Source organism: Seriola aureovittata, chromosome 10 (assembly GCF_021018895.1).
Source record: "Seriola aureovittata isolate HTS-2021-v1 ecotype China chromosome 10, ASM2101889v1, whole genome shotgun sequence".
Taxonomy (NCBI): Eukaryota; Metazoa; Chordata; class Actinopteri; order Carangiformes; family Carangidae; genus Seriola; species Seriola aureovittata.
The window spans coordinates 20,475,249-20,499,397 of record NC_079373.1 but is presented as its reverse complement, the minus strand read 5'-3'; the positions used below and the strand labels follow the sequence as shown (position 1 = coordinate 20,499,397).

General features: G+C 42.9%; 1 protein-coding gene across 5 annotated transcripts in view; it reads left to right on the top strand.

The window, feature by feature from the left end:
* tspan9a (tetraspanin 9a) overlaps positions 1–24,149 on the top strand; it is a 158,071-nt gene that overhangs the window by 121,726 nt on the left and 12,196 nt on the right. For all 5 annotated transcript variants that reach the window (XM_056386717.1, XM_056386716.1, XM_056386715.1 and 2 more), the window contains 2 exons: positions 14,302–14,493; positions 17,684–17,758. In XM_056386717.1, coding sequence (XP_056242692.1) covers positions 14,302–14,493; positions 17,684–17,758 — 267 coding nt within the window. The remainder of the gene's footprint in view (positions 1–14,301; positions 14,494–17,683; positions 17,759–24,149) is intronic.

The following is a 24,149-nucleotide window of genomic DNA, read 5'->3' as shown; positions in this document are numbered from 1 at the left end:
TGACTCCTCCAAACTCACAGGCTGTACTCCAGGTATTTATTTATAACTGCTTTTCAAAGGGGACTCTCAGCAAATGATGAACCCGTCAGCTGTCAACTCCCACATAAAAGCTACAGCCTGCAGCTTCTCCTCCTCCCCGTTCACTTTGCATTTAAATGACTTGGGTGTCACTACAAAAAAAAAAAAGTAAAAAAAACGAAAAAAGAACTCAGCCTTACAGGAAATAATATGGAAGGTTTTTTTTTTGCTTACTTGTGTCATTTTCCTTCCGGGGACTTGACCTAGCTGAGCCCCCTGACACTGACCTGGACCACAGGCGTGCTTGACAGGTCTCTATATCAGCTCGGGGCCGCCGTGTTCCCACGAGGGCACTGTTAACAAAAGCAACCAGAGAGGCTTGAAACGGGCTGTGATAGTCACATACGCCTCTCTATTCTAGGAAGCAGGATGGGCCAAAAGGGATTTTTACACATTCAGACGCACACACACGTGTACATCAAGTAGAGCATAAACAGCAATTGAAACTGAAGATTAGCTGCCCTGCTACTATATGTGAGGTCAGAGTTGAATGTGACCTCTCATGTAATTCTCCTACGTGAACCCACACCCGCTGCATACTAACACTCACGGGCTTGACACCACAGTAATGCAGAGAGGGAGTTGAGAGAGCACCAGAAATACAGCAGTTATAAGATTAACACATAAAGCTTTTCTTTTCAGCCCCATGAACTAACAAGGTCCAGTTTGAGCAAAGATTACATTGATAATCCCAAGAAAAAATAACTTCCAAGTTTATATTTGCTTGCAGTTTTCATAGGTGTTGAACTGTTGCTCCCTTATACAAAGGCAAGGAAAGGGAAATTGATTGCTGAAGATACAGTAGTGACAGCCATTTGTAAAGGATTTTCCTGTCCTGTTGTTATCATGTTCTCAGTGACGCAGAGGTGAGGTGAGGTTTGTCTGCTTATGTGAAATTACCCACATGAGAGGTGCTCAGCTTCCATCTCAAGTACACCATCACAACATTTTGAGGCTGAGTAAACAAAATCATCTCATCTTATCTCATCTCATCCAATCTCGTGACATCTTGCCTCGAAAACCCCCTTTGGATTGAATTAATCAACCTTCAACTAGTGAATAAAAGTGAATTTCTCTAGCTTTGCAGTTTGTGCTGAAAGGGAAGAAAAAAGTGAATTTGGCCGACAAAATTAGAATACGAGGTCTTGGACTTTATTGAAACTCCTACATATTTGATGACTTTGATGTTGAAAAGGCTTCATCCCACTTCTGGCTTCTCTGTGTCCCCGCTTTGAGCCTTTTGGCTGCCTTGAATTAAAGAGTATGTGCTTGAAAGTGGTTCTGCAATCATGTGAGTTATTTTTAAGCAAGATGGCAACATTTGTGTGCAGCCCCACTGACTGAAAATGGGAAAGGTTAAAGTCTTTTAGGATTACCATATTTCATATTTGGGGGCGCCCTTGACAAAATGTTACACTCTCCAAGTGTGTCTCATGCCTTGGCTCGCGGCCAAGCCAACAGCCAGCGTGGCGGTGTGGCGATCACGTACAAAAATTACTCACAATATTCTGTTGAAACTAATCCCCCTGTTAGCTTTGTCTTTGAACTCGTGTCTGATGACGGACTGGCCTCCGCTGCATGCGCTTGAATTCTTCAAGTGATGACTGGGGGGTCACTGGGGGCAATTGGAAAGTGAAATACACATATCATGCAATCAGCACATAGATGCACACGTGGCCTGATGCCCATTAAGATGTGCAATTTATTTAAATATTCAGTCCACAGTATATATTTACATACCTTGATTTTAACAATGTGCTTTGCATACGCTCTGCAGTGATTGAGCCTGTGGTTTTCCAGAGGTGAATAAAGGGTCTTTTTGCTAGGAAGAAATTATATTCCTATGTTGGTATATGAGGCCATTATTAAAGTTGCAGGAACTTTGTCAGACATTTAGTAAGCCAGAGCTCATGTTCTTGTTTTTTTTTTTTTTTTTAAATCCACCAGAGATCATACGAGCAGTAGATGGATTTAGGATTTAACCAAATAACTCATCAGAATGTAGTTTTGACACGTCTTCATGAAAAACCATAAAAGATTCAGTGACATGTCAGGATTGTATGACACAACTGTAAAAAGAAGAAATCAGAACTCACACTATAAAAGGAGACGATAGAAGCTGTCATTAAAATGAATGACTGTAATACTTTCTATGCACATATTAACTGCCCCTGCAGGGCATTTTGGAGACATCCATACATAAGTGTTATAAAATATGCACACTTGTGGGGTACGTGTGAGTGTGTGTGTGTGTGTGTGTGTGTGTGGTGGGGGGGGGGGGGGTGACAGCAGCTAAATGCATGATAGTGTGTGACTTTACTGTAGTTGCACATACCAAGGGGGGGTGGGGGCCAACTGAAACAACTGAAACCCCACCCTACTCACAGCCAACTGACCAAGGGTTCTCGGGTTGCTCCGGCACGAATCAGGCCCCCTCATCTTTCACACGTTTATTGGGGAGTATCACATGGAGTACAGACTATTTGTTTTCTGACAGACTTTAATGTAGATGTAATGAGTATTGATTTATTCCAGTACCGTTCTCTGAGCAGGCATTGATCCATATGTTCCTCTTTCAGTCTGTCATCTATGGTAGTTATCCCGTGCCCTCAAAACAAGGGTGCAGTGTCGGTTTCTAAAGAGGAGTTAGGCTGTTTAACCATACCTCATTGATGCTTTCAACTGCATATCTTTTTTTTTTGTTTTGTTTTGTCCTGACCCTGCATTTACTCAGCAGAGCAGGAAGAGGAAGTTGTGGGAGTGTATGGGAGTTTATGACTGGCCAGTGGAGGTCACTGATGGAGTCATATTACAGCATCCTCAATGCAACATTACCGACTGAATGAAGTCTCATTTATTCTCCCTCCGTCCCTGGTTTCTCTCTCTCTCCTCGTCTCTTTCTCTCACATCCCTGAGGCGGGTTATAGTGAATGATACAGCTACTATTATGTCCCAGCATTAACACAGGGATTGATGCTATTATTTAGTGATATATCTCTTTGTGCGGGCCAGTGCATTGAGATCAGGGGCTGATGGGGATTCAGAGGTTGGCTGACCAGAAAAGAGTAGTTACACAGTCCATTTCCCTTCTGTGCTAATTAGCATGTCAACTGTAAAGTTGCCTCCAATGAGCCGTTTAGGGGTGGATTGGAGAGGAGAGGAACAGGAGCAGAGCCAGTCAAGGAATTGTTTCTGTACCATTAAACCGCTACTAAAACTTGACCTTTACACCGGTCAAAAAGGGAAGACATGCATTTATCAGCTACATGGGTTTGGCGGTGGGGGGTGGGGGTGGGGGGTTGTCATGCTGCGGCCGTACTCAAGGCCTCGATGGTTTGTGGTGCGGGCTGTGAAGCAAAAGTGTGTGTTGTGTGTGTATTGAGCGGCAACTGTCAGAGAGAGATTTCACCATACTCTCAAGTGCTAACTGAAGGTCATTTCTTTGGGGAGCCCTCCATGAAAGGTTTCATATCCTCACAGAGCCCGGGATGCGCACAATACTTCCTAATTCTCACCCCGTCATCCCACTTGAGCTGTTTTTTGAGTGAATAAAAAGAAGCAATTTGATTCTGAGGGAGAAGAGAGGTATAAAGGGAGATAGCTTCTGCAACAACCACAGGGGACACTGATCAGGGCTTCACCATATGGCAAAAGAATGTAATTTGAGGCACATTAAAAGTTGAAGTGTGACTTTTTTCCCTGAAGAAATAACTTTTATTGTGGTTAAAACTGAAGTATTTCAGGAATCTCATTTTTGTTAATACTGCAGCTGCCAAGGCTTTATCTTGCATCAATAGCTTTTTTCTTTTTTCTTTTTACCTCTCAGTCTCGTTTAAATCAACAATAGCTTTTTTAATAATGATGGATGAAGAGAGTTTTTTTTGGCTTTTACACAACACTCGTGCCGTGGCTGTCATGCCAAAGGTGAAATAGAATCACTTCCCCCCTCTGTTCGCGTCTAGATGAAGAGTAGATGCAGACGGAGCGTCATCAAAATTCAAACGGCGCCCACAGAAACACTGCACATCTATGCATACAGATTGGCTCTCTGCATTGGTTAATGTAAGGGCTTGTTTTCACTCCATGTTCTCTCACACTCTAAGTTTATTATCTCCAAAATGAAGTCAGTTGTGGCACACATTCATGGAATAAGGTCACTTTTCCAGGATTTGTGCTGCTGCTAACTTGTGACTAAAAGAAAGAGGGGGGGTGGGTGTGTGGCTGTGTCCTTATTTCAGCAGGTCTGCGATATTCCAAAAGCCCTTTGCTATTATACATCACGAATTATGGCATGAACTATATGCTATATGATGCACTGCAACATGCTTGGATAAAAATGGGTAGAAAAAAAACTGCTCCCCACAGCACAAAAAGAAGCAACAGTAGGACAAATAAAATATAAGGGGACATGGAGTAATAAAAGCTTCAGTTGTATACTGTGAGGCTACTTTATCACTTCATAGCAAAGGGTGTAATAACATTAGCAAAGCTCTCCCTTCACAGTTTCTTCCCTTCACTCTGTCTTTAAAAGTATGGTGAATAATTTACTATATGAGGAGAAAAGGGTATTATAAAGCCCTTCCTAAGTGCAGGGAAATGGTCATTTGCCCTGTGGCTTGGTATGCAGAGCGACTATTGATTGTACGTCTTTCAATCTGAATATCCTCTTTTCTCGCTAGGCATCCGCCTGGTGCTCTGGTTTTCACTTAAGCGGATGTGCATATTTTGCGTCTTCATCTTCCCTCTCTCCCTTCAGGGATGCATAATGCCTCGCATTGCATAACAGGAGTGTTCCCATTCACAGTACTGCCTGCTCCAGGAATAAACATATGCTTAGATGTTCACAGTTTTACTCTTATGCATTTGTTAAAAATTTGTTCCACCCCTCTGCAAACCATCTCAAAGCACAAACAGTGAATAGACACGGTGTGTTTCTGCACAGCCACAGACTTAGGCTTCACGTCACCCCCCTCATATTAGTTTTGGGTTTCCGCCACCACGCCCGTTGGCAAATACAATCCCTCCTGTTCATTAGGAGTGTTGGTAAGCCTTTATCACATTGTGGTGAAATGTTATAGGCCATGTGCTTGCGCCAGTGTCTCTAATGGATTTTGAGTGTTCCGGCAGCAGCAACAGGTCAAGCCTTGGTGAGCTGTGCAGTACTCAGACCATCCCTGCAGCAAGGCCACACGCCCACACTGTGTTCCTGCCAAGTGAAATGAGATGATAAATCTCACACATCTCATCTAATACATACACATCTGCATGAACACACACAGGCACAATAACACATACGCAATTACAATCACAGTTCTCCCTGAACAGCACACAGTGAAACCAGCAGCCGGTCTGCTTCTGCACAAGGTAAGACAGACTGACCCTGTAGATAAAACCATAACAATACATGTCTGATGCCCAAGTGTTTTGCTCGTTTCCAAGGAAAAATCCCAAGGCTGCCTTTCACCTCATTTCGGGCCAGCAATTGTTTAACAGTTGAAATACATTTGTAACGACATGTTTTGCTCTTCCGGCTGTCTCGAACATAGCCAGCCAAGGTCACCTCGGTTCATGCCGCAGAGTCCCTGTGCCCATTAGGAAAACTAAATTATGCTGCAGTTGTTGATGTTGTTAGCAGAGGTTATTGTTTTGTTTGTGGGTTTTCTGAAAGCGGGAGCAAGTAGAGAGATTTGTGTGTATTAAGCATATGGACATCTCTGCCGGGGAACTCTCTGTAGCAGATGCCTCCATACAAGACCATTTAGCTGTTGCCTTCCACCGTTACACCGAGTCTTGGGCTCATTTTGATTCTGCAAGAGGTGAGAAGGAGCAGAGAAATGTGCTGAGTGCAACACTCTGGCTTTCTCTGTTACTTACAGAACACTGCAGCTGCCATATCGTGCATTAGGGATTTCCCATTTCCTTGAGCCCTTTGGTCGTCTGCTCCAGGTACTATGCGGGAAACAGGTCGAATATCCAACCAGTCTAACACACAGGTCTCTGGCTATGCTCTACCTCTGCTGAGCCAGCATGCTCATTAAGCCCGTCAACTAGTGAAACTCAGTGGGATACTGTCCAACCGTCTGCCCGCCTCTGAGGATTTTCAGCATGGCTGCACTGGCAGACCAGAGTGAGATATTTATATGAGCCAAATGTTTGTGTGCCTCTACAGGCGATGCAGTTTATGTGAAGGAAAACAGCCACTCATAAAAAGGCACTGCCTTCACATAAATAGATATTTATTTTTCTTAACGCGTCAACTTTTTATTGCACGCAAATGCCTCGTAAAATATCTTCATAAGCACCTTTCGATGTCAACAGCAAGCAGCAATATTCATATTTAATTAGCGCCTTGTGCAAGGAAACCTCTCCTGTTATTTGCTCTGTTTATGTATTTATATCTCATTGTACTCATTAAAACATCACTAGTATTTTTATTGTCCTTCATTTCTTTAAAGAACTGCGTTTCTAAGCATTGGTTCTGAGCTGTCTGGAAAGAGATAGTATTAGGGCAGGGCAGCTGCCATCCGTGCAGCAGCCTCACATCTGCAGCATGAAGAAGTAAAGGAGCTTTTCTCTCCTGTGGCAGTGTTTGTCTGTATTTGGACCAGCGCTTTGGTCTTTGGCTCTGTTCTTTGTACTGTGCGCTTGGCTTGCAGGCAGGCCCCATTTCCCTGTGCATCTCTCTCTCTCTCTCTCTCTCTCTCTCTCTCTCTCTCTCTCTCTCTCTCTCTCTCTCTCTCTCTCTCTATCCACGCTCTTACTCTCTCTGACTGTGGCAAGCAGAGCTGCCTCGCTTTCGGGCTCCAGACATGGGATGACTTTCGCCTTCCTGGTGCTCTCCTACTTGTTCTCAATGCATAATTGAAGTGCCTTTGGGTTCTTGGGCTGATTGAAGAGTCTTGTTGGGATGGTAGAGATCTAACAGCAGAATTAGTCAGGGATGTCTAATAGTGTTTCTTCTGCCATTGTCCTGACTATCTTTCTTTTTGTGCCTTTGTCTTTAATCCTTCCTGGCGCGATTGATTTAGAGTCGCTTTGCGGTGAATGGGCCTCTCAGCTCTTCTTTGGGAGAGAGACGGGGAGGGGACATGACTGACAATGCATCGTTGACAGGTGCATCACCCTCAAAGGGGATAATTTTTTTTTTTTTTTAAGTATATTTTTTTGGACTTTTGTGCCTTTATTGCACAGGATAGTAGAAAGAGACAGGAAATGGGGAGGCAGAGAGAGGGAGACTTGAACCGGGGCCAACTGCAGCGAGGACTGTAGCCTCTACACATGGGGTGCCTGCTTAGACCACTACGCCACACGACGCCCCCTACTTTAAAGTGGCCAGCTAAGGCATCCAACCAGAACCACCACAGAATTGCACCGTTCTAGATGCTTGGCTAAGCATGTGATGGGTGGTGGGAACTCTACCTCTACGAAACATATCGGCACAGAACTAAAAAGATGAATCATTTTGATTCATGTGTTTACAGTAACTGGACAGATTATACAGTTAAAGTGTATGGACAATATGTACTTGACCCAATGAAAGCTCAGTTGTCGACAAATTACAGTGTACATGTTCATAGAAAGCTGCATGCTGTGTTATCAGTCGGTATGTAAGGCAATGTGATTTTCTAGGTAAACTTTTACATTGTATGAGTCTGCGAGGACTCCACTGGGTGAATGAAACTTTAAACAGGCAGAAATAGCTTTTTAATCTTACACTCTGCATCTGTCTCGGCCCTTTGAATTCATGCGGTGTTTATTCTGAGCCTGAAAGCACTGTTTCCCTCAGCCACCATCACAGACCCTGTGAATTATTTACTTGTTATACAACTCACATCAGCTGTACGCTATCCACTGGGGAATGACTAGGATGCCCCTAGGAAGCCTGAGAAGACAGGGGTGGGGAGTTTTACTGGAAAGCTGTATACCGCCTACAGCTTAGCTTGTCTACCATCATCAGGATAAATATTGTGTAAGAAATGTAATGAAAAACATGAGCCTCATAATGGAAGGGATGGGGATTAATTTCCTACTATGACTACCCAAACTTCGCTGAGAAATGTCGATGTTAACAAGTCTGTTTTTAATCATAAATGTATTTTCAAGCAGCTTCACTTGCCTCGAGTGTTGGATCCATGTAGATATTTTTTATTGCGCTTAAGAAAAACAAGATTTCAGTGATAGTCAATATGAATACTCCACTTAAAACCTGTGTTTTACTACCTTGTTGGTTTGAGAAATGTTTCTGAAAAATTTGTAGCTTGAACTTCAGTGAAGAAGTATCATTATGCCCACAAAAACTTCTCAAAACAACAACTGCAACATAATCCCTTTCTTTGTTGTCGATGCGGATGCTCAGTATGTTACAAATACTTTTATGTTTTTGGCTGGTCTGCAACAACAGAGCCAGCCCTGTAAATGCAGGTCCATGACTGACTGACTGACTGACTGATAGAGTTGAGTGATCAAGTTATACTGTACGATATGTCAGCTGAATACCGCGTGAAGTCATGAAGTTACACCATTGGTCGGCGGGTCGAGTGTTGGAGTTTCCCCATTGGCGTTGCTCTTTCAAAAAAAATTGTGTTTTTTCAAAAAAGCAGCTAGCGAGTAATTTAGCGACTTTTTGGACAAACTTTAGCTACTTTCCATAGAAGACGGTCTCAAAAATAAGAGATATTCTGTCGCTTCTGACTTTCTCTCCGAGTGACCATTTCGCATGTTAGTGCAGCCGTTGTCGTCAGTGTTTGGTGATTTTGTGAGACGACGTCAAGGTTATAAAATCTGGATTGTAGCAGTGCAGAGCAGCAGCTTGGAAATGGCTTGGAAGTGACTGCTGGCTAACATGTAGTCTTAATGGGAAGTGTTTCAGTTAATATTTCCTAGCAGAAACAGAAAAACATGTACATAAGAACAGCTTTAATGGAAATTCAGCTGCATTAAAATAGTGTATATGTGAACACAGACGGTAGAAGAGAAGCAAACAGATAAAGGGCTGAAACCAGCTGACACTAGGCAGAATGTAAATGTGATTTGATTTGATTGTTTCATTACAGAAATTTTTGTCCTTCAAGAGTCAAGAGTGCTAATGTGAAAAATAATATTAATACTATTTTTCTGTGTCACCAAGGGTTCTGATTTGTTTGCTCACGTGTGGTCACCAAGGAGGACAGATACAGTAAAAGTACTCATTTATCAGGAAGAAATCTTTAAAAAAAAAAAACATCCCTCTCTGACAGGCACAGTCAAACAGTGTCTGTAGAGAAGCTGCTCTTAAAATGACTCCTTTTTCTTTCACAGCATGTCTGAAAAAATACCTTTTCCACTTGCTGAGAAGAAAATACAAATAGCCTATCTTTAAGGCTTTTTCACTCCTGTTTGATGTTTGGTGTTGCTTTATTTTGACTATTCTTCTGTGATTCTGTTTTCCTCTCGCAGTTGGCAGGCCATGTAGTACGTATGCAGTAACATGAATCAGAGGCTTGTGGGATCACGTGGTGAAAAACTGAAAAATATTCTTTTATCTGAGGTGAATATCCTCCGTCTTCATTTCAGTACAAAATCAATGCCGGCCAAAGCAGAAATTATGCCTTGTGCCACAAGAAAAAAAAAAATGTTTTTCTCGCAATAAAAAGAAATATGGAGTTGCAGTAAAGGGCAGAGGGGATCGTAAAGTGTTGAAGTGACTTCATCCTCAAGCAGTGCAGTCAGGTTGGCATTTTATGGTTTATTGTGCTGTGATGGTAGAGGTACTTTAATTACTGAAACGAAAGGTTAGTTTTCAGTATGGCAGAGTCTGCTGATGTCTGTCGAAGATTATGATTTCCCTGTTTAAAAAAAAAAAAAAAAAGACTTCTTTGTTGACCAATCATTTACTCTCAGCTCTGAAACCGTCAATAAACTGAAGTGAAAGGCTTCAACCCACACTTTCAGTGAATCCGCAGCAACACACACACACACACACACACACAGACACAGACACTCTCACTCAAACTTCACAAACTCATTCACAGGAGCATTGAGCCCTTGGGATGAGAGCAGCCACAGATCACAGCAGTAATTTGACAAAGGCTGTCATTCTTTACGACAGGGTGTGACCTCTCTGAGCGCTCTGGGTGTAAAAAGGTCAATGTCCCCCAACTAGTTTCCAGTTTCTGCAGCAACTGATAATTCTCGGAGCCCAGTCAGCCACTCGGATGAAGGGTCAAACTCTATTTTCTTTTTCTTCTCTCACACACATCTCACGTGTGCGCTCAATCTTTCTGGCTCTAAGGCGTTCTATCCCTCCTTCACAGACCTCACGGATGACCTCCCTCACCTCTCCGTCCTGTTTGGAGAAAAGAGCCCGACTGTTGCTTCACACAGTATTATTGCAATTATTTTCACCCTGAGCTTGTTAAACAGTAGGACTCCCATTCACCCAGCTAGATAGAGTCACATCTCATGTCTTCCAATTTCCTCCACCAGAAACCTGGCGTGGCTCTCCTCTGCTCTCCTCTCTGTTGGGCTCTCATTGTCACTTTTTTTTTTTTTCGCAAATGACATTTAGACACTGGACTCCATTCTGCCTTTCCATGGAGGTGCTCTCAAAATATTGCATAACACGTATGAAAAGGTCACGTATTCTCTCAGCCCGCTCTTATTCTTCTTCATTGATTTAAAAAAAAAAAAAAAAAAAAAAAAGAATGGCTCTGTATCAAGCACAATTACACACACTCAGCAACCCTCCCTCCTGTCAGAAGTGCTGTTAACTTTCTGAACTCGATTCAGCGTTAAAAGCGGCCAGCTTTGTATTCCAGAATGCTAGGAATTTTTCATTACCACAGCAGATATGCTCCTATCAGCATCAAATATGAAACTAACCTTCAATGTGATAAATGGGAGGGAAGCATCTCTGTGCTGCATGTATGTAGACTAAACAAAACATCAGCGAGACAAAACAACCAGCTTGTTTTGACAGTTATTTTCCCAGTAACTAAATCAGAAAAACATATTTGAAAATCAGGACAGATGAAGCTTGTTAACGATGAAACAGTAGTGGGCCTGGCAAGCTGTCACACGTCACCCTCAGTTGCTTAATGATGCATCCGTGCCCTGCAGAGTTGCACATACGTGGATTGAGAGGACGGCGAAAGTAGAGTAATAACCCAGAGCATCCATGCTGGTTGTTTCTATCAGCACTGATAATTGGTGCAGAATCACACTGGGTGGAGTTGCATAGATAGGGACCCCACCAGCAAATAATCTTATGTAAACCTTATGTAAACAGTGGAAAGGTTTGTAATACTGTGGGACATTTGTATTGACTAGCAGATCATATGTGAAGTGTGAGCGCTGGTCTTAGATTAGAAACGTCATTGCATCAGTCGATGTATTGACTTACATCACATCATCCAGACCACAAGACGACTGCATAAAGTATTATTTTTGCAACTCCACGTTGCGAGAAAATATGGTAATAGGCCAATTTATTCCTCCAACCCAAACTTTAATCATAACCCTAAAGCATCTACCACTGTGATTGATGTTATAACAATGACTGTCTTAATAGTAATCCTTCTCCGTGACTGTTTACAAGCTCTTCACTGTTTGAGGACCCTTTGATCCTCCCCTGCAGATGGTAAATGAAAACATGACCGTCTCAAAATGAAAAGAAGATAAGGAGCTCAGCGGAGGGACTCGGAGGGGTCAAGCTCAGTCACACACACCAAGGTCAGATAAAGCAATGAGATCAGAGATTATCGTGGAGGTATTTCCTCTGCTGGCACCAACACATAGATCTGATGACGGCATGCTGTTGTCGTAGTAGTAGTAGTAGTAGTAGTAGTAGTAGGAATGGTAGTAGAAGCAGGGCAGAGATTAGAGCGTGCTCCTCGTAGGCTCAGATCAGACAGATTGACTGGGGGCTGGGTGGTTTCACAGTCACTAAAGAGAGCGACACACTTGGACGAGCTCCCTTCACTTGAGCGTTTAACACAATTAAGTGAAGGCATTGTAGCGCTGCCCACCTAGGCTCTCGGCGCTCAGGCCTCGCTGGCGGTAAATCCTCTCCATCCATCTGGCCTCTTAAACTTACTATTCCTCCCCTGCTTTCTCGAACCCTTCCTCATGCTCTATATAATCTGGCCTTCTGAAGAGTGTCAGCTGTGATTCCTTATATTAGCCACTATGCAGAGGGACATGACCTTTACCAGCATTTTCAATTGACGCTTTCATTCTCCCATTTTTAATCAGGAAAGCATAAAGGGCCAACGGGTGCCTCCCAGCGAATACAGTTGCCTCTGAATTATTTAGGCGATGGGTGATTGAAAGTCTTTCATGCACCACTGCACCTCTCTCGCTCTCTCTCTAACTATCTATCTCTCTATCTATCTATCTTGCTCAGGTGCAGCCTTACTCAGACTTTACTTCATCCATATGTGACTAAACAAGTGTCCTTCTCTCTGAGGCTGATGGGCGAGCTCGGCATCACTGTGATTCTGTGAAAGACTGAAGTCTAACAAAAGTCTTAAAGTCACCCGGCGCTAGAATGTGGGAACTCTCACGCGGGGCTTTCATCTCTCTTGAGTCATTTCTGTACACTCGAGATTCTTTCTCTCTGTGTCCTCACCTCCTTTAATTGCATCCAGTCTTCTCTGAGTCCTCAGGAGATCATGTGTATCATTCATCCTATCATCTGCGTGGCTGTGTTCCTGTGTACGTACTGAAGCTCTCTCATCAGTGCAGGTTGGCCTGTACAAAGGTCACAGGTTAATGAGAGTGAGACTGCGCTGTTCTGACACTTGATAGGGGGATGTGTGAACTGAATTTATGTATCCACTGATCCTCTAGGACTCATTAGACCTGAAGCATCTCTCACTACCTCATGAGGGTTGCATTTGAAACCCCAAAGTTACTCTTGCACATCATCACCTAACATCACTGAGAGCCTCTTTTGACTTTAGTGGACTTGTAATGTACTTTAAGTCACTTTGTTTACCTGCAGTGCAACGTAGCTGATCAACAGACTCGCGCCATTAGTCAAACTGAAGCTGCGCTTGTTGTAGAATTGCTGAAAGTGCAGCATATTTCCAGGTTTATTATCACTCACGCTATTTGTCAGTTAAACTTTGTCATCTTGAGAAAAGAGGCACTGCGTGTGGTGGATTAATCATTTTATTCTGAAGGAGCAAAATCCATAAAATGATGACTGTGTGTTTATGCTTTATATATATATATATATATATATATATATATATATATGTATATATATATATTTATGTGCCCCTGTGTGTGTTTGTTTGCAGGGTTGTGTACATATTTCTGACAGGCATTAAAATGTTCTGGAGCAGTGGTGCGAAGATAAGAAACGAAGAGGGGAGTGGCGTGAATAGATCCGACGAAACGGGGGGGTGGGCGGTGTGATGATTTACCATGTCGCCTTTCCATATTTTACCTCATTTGGGATTTTTTTTTTTTTATTATTATTCATAGCAAGATTGCTCTTGGTATTTCATTCTATTAGGTGCAGCCAAGAATGTCACCACTTAGCTCCTAACCTATATTTCACCACGTAGTGGCCACGTTGGCTCTTATCTCTCATAGATGGACCAACACATCAGCAGGCGGGAAATTGCACTCCACCAATCTGAGCCGTAAACACTAATGCATTAAAAGGCCCACACTGCAGACCTCAAACACATCAGCGGGAGTCTGGCACGGTGACAGGGAGGAATTAGGGAATTGCTCCCTCTAGGTGAAGTTCAAGTCTACTGCGGGTGGCTTTGGAAAGTTTTCATTTTAGGGGGTGGCAGTAATTACATCTCTGTTTGTTCTGGATTTAACGTAATCAGCTCAAACGTGCAAAACCAGCACGGCCCAAGTCCAATTTTTTGCTCTAATCTCTTGCAAAGCTGTTATTGGCTTATCGTAGTTGTAATTGGTGTAAACCCTCTTGTTTTTTGAGCAGTGTTTGGTGATGGATGACTGTGTGGGTAATTCCCCAGGCAGCCAGAAGGAAGCTGAGCCTGTTGCACTGGGGTTTTTGGGGCTGGGATTTGTGTTATTCTAGAGCTAACCTCACTCTGACTGTTCAGGAGGTCTGTCATTATGAGAAAAAATCTGCCAGGGGGGGAGCTGAAAATGATCTTGGTTGTTAATCATTTTTGTAGTTAACCTTGAAAAGACTGCCACGTATCTGCCATTTGTTTTCTCACCTGGTCGTCTGTCTCTTCTTCTGCCTTGCAGTTATGTGGCTGTGGGCTGCTCGGCGTGGGCATCTGGCTCTCCGTGTCGCAGGGCAGCTTCGCCACCTTCTCGCCCTCATTCCCCTCACTGTCGGCTGCCAACATGGTCATTGCCATCGGTGCCATCGTCATGGTAACGGGCTTCCTTGGTTGCCTGGGTGCCATCAAGGAGAACAAGTGCCTGCTTCTGAGCGTGAGTGAAATCTACATACTTATGCCAATACCCCATTGTAAATAAGACGCACGTAGACCCGACACCCGGCAACTCCTTTGGATATTTGTTTTCTCACTTGCCCCCACATCAGTCATTCAAATATTGGCAGAAATGCCTTGAGGAGTCAGCCTCTCACATATGTGTCTATACACCTACACGCGCTGGTCACAGGCCAGAGCGCAATAAGCAGCATATGTGTGTTTGTGTTTGTCGTCCAGCAGGAGCCTCGGCTGAGCTAGACGACTGACAGAAGGAGTTCAGTCTGCACTGAATCAAACCTCAGGGGGCTAACAGAGGAAAACTAAAGCCGAGCAGTGGGATTCCCCCTCTCCCTGCAAATTAACACCAGCACATTCATGTCATTTCCATGGCTTAGGTCACAGCCCAGTGAAAGAGGTGTCAGTCAGGAGGCCTTTTGTGTCACCAGCGTGGCTGAATTACTGTATGTACATAGCAAACTAAAGGCACTTGATAATTTTCTCCTCAATAATTGAGATTGTTCTATTATTCATTACAAAGACTACTCCTTCTTGACGTTGCACTGTTTGCCCAAAGTTGTACAAGTGCTTTATCTTAAGCACAAGTTAATTATAAAAGTTCACCCAGTGGAATGAGGTTTGTTCGGAGAGAGAGAGAGAAAAAAAAGAAAAAAACTTTCATGTATAGAAACTTTAAATGAGACGTGGAGTTGGGGCTCTGGGTACTTAACATCACAAACAGCTCAATCCCTTGAAGCTCTTGCATCAGTCAAAAGCCCCACCAAATCCTCAGTATTCGACATGGCTTCCTTCACCTGCCTAACAACTGTGAAGCTGAGAGAGGAAGAGTCGGAGCGCAGGGAGGGAAGAATGGGTGGGAAAGACGACTAGAATGAAAAAACAGAGAGACTTCATGGAAAATCCAGAAGTTCAGATTTTTTTCTTATTGAAGTCTCTTGCCACATCTGTGTGTGGCTGCGTGTCATTTCGCCATTAGAATTCTGTTTAGTGCAGAGGTGTCTGTTAGTCATTTCTCCTTAGTCTGTTTGTCCAAGCGCACCCAGGGGAGGGGATGCAGGACCCGGAAACATCAGAACAGGTTTAGATCTTGTGGAGCAAACAGATCTGAGCGTTTACCTTGACATATTATCTCTAAAGTTACTCTGCCCACAACTCTCTCTGGATTAGTAGTATTCAAAGCCTAGATATCCCTAGCTGTGCATTTTCAGTCTCTCTTTTTACTGCCAAAACTTGTTTACTGAGACAAATTAAAAAAGGAAAAAATTTAAAAAGAAGAAAAAAAAGAAGTGGGAGAGAAAACACTGGAATATCCAGCTGAAACAGCAGCTCTTTAAAACCTTGAAAGTGTGAATTGCCAGCAAATGAGAATATGCGCCCACAAAGCTGCGTATGCATGTGATAACACACACACACACACACACACACACACACACACACACACGTTCTCACACATCTCCATCAGCGCAGCAGCACCAGAAGCTGTTCTTTAAACTTTCAGCACCAGGAAAATGTGACAGACCGACTGTGAACGCACAACAGCGATACGCTAAACTTGAAACCCAGATACTCAACCAACAACAAACTGTTGTGACTATTTCATTTGGGCTTTGACACAATAATTGTTGAGTCCCCCTCCCTCCCTCTGAAGCCAATTTGGAATTAATGGGGGGGGTTTTCAAACATGTAGGTTCACGTGCCTCCTTCCGTGCCATGCACAAGAGCTTGGTAAATATCGAGCTGAAGGGGAGTCAAGTAAGGAGAGATGATGAGATGCAAGGCTGTGCTGGAAATGAATCTTTGGAGGCATTAAACCTTCTTCCCCTCTTCTCACACGTTCACAAACCCTCCAGCACTTTTTTTTTTTTACTCCCTCTGTCGCTCCCACCTCATATATCATGTCTCTCTTTCTCTTTCTCCTTAACCCTTTTGAGGGGTTTCGTGTGTTTGTTGCTGTATGTTGTTACTGAGGAATCTGGGTTGCTGTGTATTCGGCTAACAAACCCAAATCATTAACTTCAACTTTAAAAGGAATAGCTTGACATTTTTGGAAACACATTACATTTGTTTCCTTCTGAGAGTTAGATGAGAAGATCGATATTTACTTGCACACCCTCATGTCTGGACAGTAAATCTGAAGCTACAGCCGGCAGCCGGTTAGCTTAGGTTGGTCTTGAAGACGGGAAACAGGGAGGGGAAACAGCTGGCCGGGCTCTCTCCAAAGATATAGTGGCCAGTAGCCGTGCGCACAACTCCAAATGATACAGCAATGTGTCAGGTGCACGGTCGTTGCTGTCTAAACAGAACAAACAGAATGTCGGCACTCACAGAAAAAAATGTCTTCTTGTCTCATACGGGGCAAAGAACAAACATATTTCAGCTATAAATGTGACGATTTATAAAGACAAGTGAGGTTTAAAATCCAATCCACAAAGAGAATACACGGTTGCTCCATGAGATCGGCCCGTTAAAGAATCACCCAGAAGCAACACCCCCAAAGAGGGAGGTGTAGCCATGACAACCGCATCAGAAGATGACAAACGGCTAAACTAGAAGTTCAAGGACTAACACCCACGCCACGAACCGCTATTAAAGAGATGCCTAATAGACACTGGTTAATAAATATGTATATAAATGTATATAAAAAATGGACAATTACAACAGTACTTTACATGATGTACTGCGTGAACATTCATAAAACCTCAATAGAGGAATTGATTTTGAGAATAATTTATGCTTAAAGATGTCCCCAGATGTCTCTCTAAATGTAACAAAATGCACCTAATAGCACCCCAACAGCTCATTAATTAACACCTTTAATATTAACACACAATCAATTATAGATGCTGTCATCTAACTCTCAACACGAGAGCAAATCAAAGTGTTTCCCAAAATGTGGAATTATTCCTTCAACCTAAATTGAGGGGTAGGAATAGAAAGAAGGAATCGCACATTCACACGAGGCATTTGTAATAAAAGTATGTAAACTACAGTCATGTCATTATTGTTCCTCGCATCCCGTAGCACTCAGTAACGCAAACGACCGCAACAAAGGCCCAGTCTCTCAGATTTATGTTCAATTTGTTTTTCAACGGCACGAAGAAGTGAATTTACTATAGTGCTGGAGTAATTGTTAAAACAAGACTCTCTCTCTCCCTGCCTCTCTCTGACAGTTCTTCATCGTCCTGCTGATAATACTCCTGGCAGAGCTGATACTGCTCACCCTTTTCTTTGTGTACTCAGATAAGGTAAGTTCATTTTGTTTTCCCTGTTATGTCTGGATGTTAAAGCTTATGTCTCTTACTGTTCTAGTTAGCTTGCTATATGCAGTCTAGCACTTCACCACAGCTTATCCAGACTCTGTGAGGCATTTACTGCAGTTTGAAAGCTTGCAAACACACACACACACACGCACGCGCACACACACACACACACACACACACACACACACACACACACACACACACACAGGACCACACACAACTGCACAAAGCAATAAAAGGTGTTACAGTGATAAACATATCTATGTTTCAGTTGCTTCCGGGGTTCAGCGTTTGCTCTTTTTATATTTGGCTGTTTCTCAGGCAGGAGGTTGAGTGTCTTCATTCTGCCACTAACCCAGGAGTCAAAGGTTAGGCCCAAAAACAGACTAATCCCCACCAGTTGGCTCCCTGTAATTGGTCCCAAGCGCATTTCCCATGACCCCTGAGTTGGCAAGAGTCAGGTGTACGTCTGTTTGGTGACAGCAGATGATGATATGTGAAGATCCGGGGATTATTTACAAGCAAATTCTTTTCTGCGCTCAATCAAGTTGAAGTCCCTTCACAAATGTTTCATCCTGAAGATGACAAATGTTTTGTGCAGGACAAGCAATGAAGTTTTCAAGGATACGGTGGTGGTAGATAAGTCTATTTATATATTCAAAGTCTCTATGTCGCCCGGCCCTCGGGATGTCGGCTAATTCTCCCCCTTTGTTCTGAGGTTATTGCTTAAACTTAGTCTCTCAGGCAGATAAAGGAATTCATTTAGCAGCCAATCCATTCTCAGATTTGGATCAGGTCTCGCAGGCAAACCCTGTTAGGAGTAAATATGTCTGTTGCCTTATCTCCAAAATATTACCGGCTTAACTTTGAGAAAAAAAAAAAAAAATTCCAAATGCTGATCCCTCCAGCAGAATTTAAATAGAGAGCCTCTTGACTTCACAGCGGGGCCTTCCTGTCACCTGTGAAGTATAGGGAAAAGATAGCCAAGTACAGCTCAGGACTTCTTAAATGAGAAACCAAATGAGTCTGCATTAATGAAAGACGTTAGCTAGGGAGAACTGCCTCATTCACACCAGTTCCTGCGAATAGCAACTGTGTTTTGTGTTTGTCTCTTCTTGCTAAATCACAGTGTGTTTATCCTAGCTTCTAGCTAATGAGATAGGAAACCATGATAATGCTGGTTGCTAAACGCTAAATATATTTCCCTTTATTGGCTTTCAAAATGTAATTGGAAAAAAAAGGCCATTAGACCAAATTATATTTTATTGGAGATGGCATTGCCAGACTGCTTCCAAATAAGACATCCAGCAAAATTGAGGATGTTGTGGAATGCTGTTACTCAGATGGGATTATATGTTAAAGAACGTCAGGATTAGATGAAGGATAATCGGTGTCCATCACACAAGGCCTTCAGATATTGCTTTCTTTTTTTTTCTTTATTCTCTCTCCTTGGCTTGGCTTGCTTCTCTCCAGTGAGATCTGATATGCAGTGTGAGGCTCTCCTCTTCCTCCGCTACAGGCTGTGATCAGAGGAATCGCTAATTCACTTCTCTTATTTGATCTCATAATCACAAGGCATTTATTAACAAGTCTGGAAGACGTACAGTAGTTGGCAGCTTTTAAACGTGTATCGACAGAGGCCCGCAAAACAGATGTTTTAGTCTTTCAAATAGGTCATCTTTAAGTCATGACTTAAGTCAGTCTTAAGTCATGTCGCCTCTGTGATCCTTCTAGGTGTCAAGCTGTCAACGAGATGTAGGGAAAGAGTGAAGATACAGTACCTGGTTTTGCTGCAGGAACAGTTTTTTTTTTTACTCCCCCCCCCCTTATTGCATCTCCAACAGTTTAATTCTTCTTAAAAGGTGCAGCTCTTTTTTCTTAATGGAGAATTTCTTCCTCGTCTTCCTGGTCGCAGCAGTCTTGCCGCCAGGTGTGGCTCATGCGAAGGTACCCCCTCTTTGCCTCCACAGCTCGGTGCTGTTAAGCTCTCTGATTAAATGCCATGTAGAGGCCGTAGTATAATAAAGGCTGGCCCTGCGGTTAGCAACCAGCTGACTACAGCAGATGGCTCGGCCACAAACCAGATTACAGCCATCCGTCTTTAGCGCTCTGACCTCGTTGTGCCTCCGTCGACCCAGCACGCCGAGCCGAGCACCGCTGAAGGTTTATTAGCTCAGAATGAGAAAGCAGGACCTGGCAAGTGGAGGAGACAAGCGCCAGAGCATGGGCATGTAGGGAGAAGGAGAGAAAAATGAAAAATGCAGGAAAGCGGCAGGGTAGGCAGGTGAACACAGGTGAGGGAAAAGAGGAGGTGAGATATCAAAGCCGAGGCAAAAAAAGACCAAACTTGAATGGGTTAGGAAGGGAGGGTGTTAGAGAAGAGAGGGGGAAGTGGATCAAAAGAAGGCAAATATGACAAAAGTGATGAGAGGTGTCACTGTTAAGTTTTAGAAGAGTCAATGATGGAGGTTAGTCACATAAGAGACTGGTTTGGAGAGCGAGTAAAGGTTATACCACATCCCTGATATGTTGCATTTGTTTACAAGCAGAACTATGTTCAATCCCTGGTCATGCTTTGTTTTTCCAGACCAATTACAGTGCAGTGGTGGGGGGTCCTTCCTCGCTCTGCCGAGTGCCCTGGCCTCAGGCTACCCGGCACAGGCTTCCAGAGCAACTGAGGGAATTAAGTATCCTGTTTAATGATGTGCTGTTGGGGACCTCTGGCTCTGATGCTGTTTCTCTCCACATCATTTATTACACTTTCAGGGCAGTTAGCTAACACACTTGTCCAGAGCTGTGCAGTGAGAGCAACAGTAAAACACTGTTAGCTTCTGTTCTTGGGGTCAGAGGAGTTGATGTTTAAAGCCCTGACAGTATACATATGATCCAATAATGACTGTGTAAGAGAGGGTGAGGGAGCTGAAAGAGACACAATAGAGTGAATTCAAAAAATTAGATGTGAAAAAGGGAAGATTCAGTGTGCTGACCTGAGTTTATCCTTGAAGAGAGGATGTGACTGTCACCTCACTGTTTTGTTACTCTCTCAGCTGAATGGAGATAAGCCAAAAGCCCTTCTGTGATCTGACAACACAGAAAAAAAAGGATTGCTTTATTTCATTCAAACAAACAGTAAAATAAGTGACAATTTGTTCTGGCTTATGCAGCTGTTCAAGACTTCAGAGGATGAGTCATGTTTCAAGGCTGAATATGAGTGTGGGGCAGAGTGAGGTGAGTAGAAAAGGAAATACATATTTGAAGACTAGTCCTGCAAAGTGTCTTGAGTGGAGTCCCCTCTTTTGACAGTAAAGACGCTTTTTCTGTCCAGTTTCACTCTTGGCATGATTCTGGACGCTGCTTTAAAGAAAAACCCCGTAACTCAACGTAAGGGAATGCACCTTAATTAATTTAGCACTATTGAGGACCGTACTGTCAACATAACTTAATATAACCACCATAGAAATTGAGTTCGCTCCAGATCAAAGCAACTTGACCTAAATTTAACAGTGTTTTTTCGAGTCATAGATGTAGCTGTGGCACTAATAAACTTTCATTCATACAAAGAGTATGAGTTTTCTAATGTTGCCTTCCTTCCACCATAACAACACCAACAGCAATACTTTCTTCCAAACACTGTGGATGCTGGAGCGAAGCCTTCAGTGCAGACTGAGACAGGAAGCATTTTAACATATGTGGCCGAAAAGAAAAAAAAATCGTTGCAAAATGATTGTTATTGCAGGTCAAGTTGAGAGGTTTCTCAGTGAGAAGTTAGTGGTCTTTAACCAAAGCCTTGGATGTACTCCAGGTATGTATGGCAGGCTGCAGTTAATGTGAACAGAAGGTGCAGGCAGACGACTTAAAACTCAAATTTTCATCTGGTTATATTTTTATACACTGTATGTACCATTTGTCTTATTTCACAGATGGGCTGTTTTTGCTTTTTTCAGAGTGGTAATATATTTATTGAACCACCTGCATAGTCTTTTTTTCTTTATTTTTTTATGAAATCATGCTGCAGAGGCTGTATTTCGTTTGTAACATAGTTTGAAGATTGTAATTGCTCAAAGTGATAAATAGCAGTTGGGCAAATGTGAATAAAACTCTAACACAAAACACTAATTGCTCTTCTATACACCCATCACACCACCAACTGTAAATGAGCAGTGCTTTCTTGTGTTATGTGAGCATCTCTAAATGATTCATAGCATTCACCAATCAGCCATCAGAGACAGCGGTTGTTAGCAAGTTGTTCTCAGAGGTAAAACGAATGCAAAAGAAATACAAAATGAACAATGGGGAACTTTAAACTTATGCTTCCATGGCAGAATTAGTCACCGATGTGCCCTTTGCTGTCTGAGCAACAACACTGAATGTGTGCTGCACACTGAACACTGAAGCACATGACAAAAAGAAGATCAAATCTTTCAAAGTTTTCAAAATTGGAGCAGTCAGCTCAGTCATGGTTATGTACTCCAATATTGAGTAAGCACTGCGGCTCAGTGTCTGCACAGTGACAGGTCCCACTGTACCTGGTCCCCAAGGTGCTTACATGTCACCAGATCTGGGGCCTGATTCTGACAGTAAGAAGCCCATCCACAGGAATTATTAATATCACCTCACACTGATCCCAGCACAGAGAATACACAAATATTCCCAAGCAAATTTCTTTCCCAAGCGTAAAAACATGTTTGGGAGACTTTGGTAAAGTTGAAAAATAGTATTATTCAAGGAATAAAACAAACTGAAATGTCTGTAATATTGTACTGACTGGATGTATCATATTATTACAGTGACGAGCGTTTATCAGACAATCCACCATCCACTCTCTGCTCTCTGCTGTCATGCACACTGACAGAATACAAACACCAATTTGGATAGAGAGCCTACTCCTTCCTCCATCATGTCATCATGTATATCTGCACATCTCCCTCTCCGCTTTCTCCCTCTCTGTGACTCTTGAGACTCGTGTTCTCCCGGCTGACCGAGTTCAAGCTTTTTGATTTCTGTGATGAATGTTGCGTCCTGTATCGCTGAGCGCGGACGTGGTCAGCCCAGAGGAAAGTGCCATCTTATCTGTGTAATGGCAAGTATGAGCTGTGTCTCAGGGCTTTTGTCGCTATGCCCCACATGAAATATTGCATAGATGCCCTGTGGCAACTTTCACAGACGAGATGTTGCAAAAGTACGGTGTCATCGTGTTGTTTGTGAACATTTTTCAGTACCAGCAACATGAGTTTCAGTCAAGAAGTTAGTTTTCCTTATCAGAAAAAAATAGGCTAATGCAACAAAGGATGTGTTTGTATCTGCTCCTTTCGCAAGGAGAAAAATGGGTCAGAGTGTTGCATGATCAAATCCCTGTTTGTTCTGCAGTCATTTGTCTGCCTCTCGTTAGCAGTAAATCTGGATCATTAAGTTTCATTTCAGGCTCTAACAAAGACTTCCACACATGCAAAGGAAGATGTGCAGAGACTTATCGGAGACTCAGACGATGATTTTTATTTGGGGGGGGGGGGGGGGCATCTGCTCTCTGGTGGCTGTGTTGGTGCGAGGAGTCAGTAATGAGCCAGCAGCATCACATACAGATGGAGAGGAGAAGATAGAGGATTAAAACAAAGTACGAGGCAGAGATTGATGATGCTGCTCTTCATCTCATTTTCCTGCGCAAGGACAGATATGGTGGGGCCTGCAGCCCGGAGTGCAACACACAGATCCTCTCCTCTGCATCTGCGAAGTTACAGAGCGAGACAGAGGAATGTGATCTGAAATAATACTAATCTGATTTAAAGGTTTTAAATGATGTTTTAAATTGGTCTTGCATGATTAATGATAAATAAAGCACTTTGTTGCCAAGGAAACGTTAATTACTCAGTAAAAAATATCGGTTTGACTTTTACGTTTAATTCAGCAAATAGCTTTCGTGTGCCGCAGCTCAGAAAACAAAGGTTTGAGGCCTTTTCCTCCCACCAATTCATTGACGAGTCACTTCATTTAAAGCTTAATTTATTCATTTAATTTATGGGAAGGTTTGGCCTGTCTCTCATATACAGTGCAGCGTACACAGGTAGTCAAGTAACATTTATTTTATAGAAGCAGGCTGACATTATCGACCAGGCGGCTTCAGTTTTTCTGCTTCTGTTATTTTTTTAAACTGAGGAATTTACCGAGCAGCTTCCAAACAATGTCTAGCTCAACATTAGTCCTCCCTCCCCGAGAAAAAGAAAGTGGAGAATAGCTGAAAGCACCTTGTTGTGTCAGGCACTGACAGACATGATGCCGCTTCTTTTATTGTGTGCAGATCTTTTTTAAACTCCAGGGCACAGTCTGAAGCCTTAAGCTTTAACTATTAAGGCAAGTGCATTCCTTTTGTTGTGATATAACT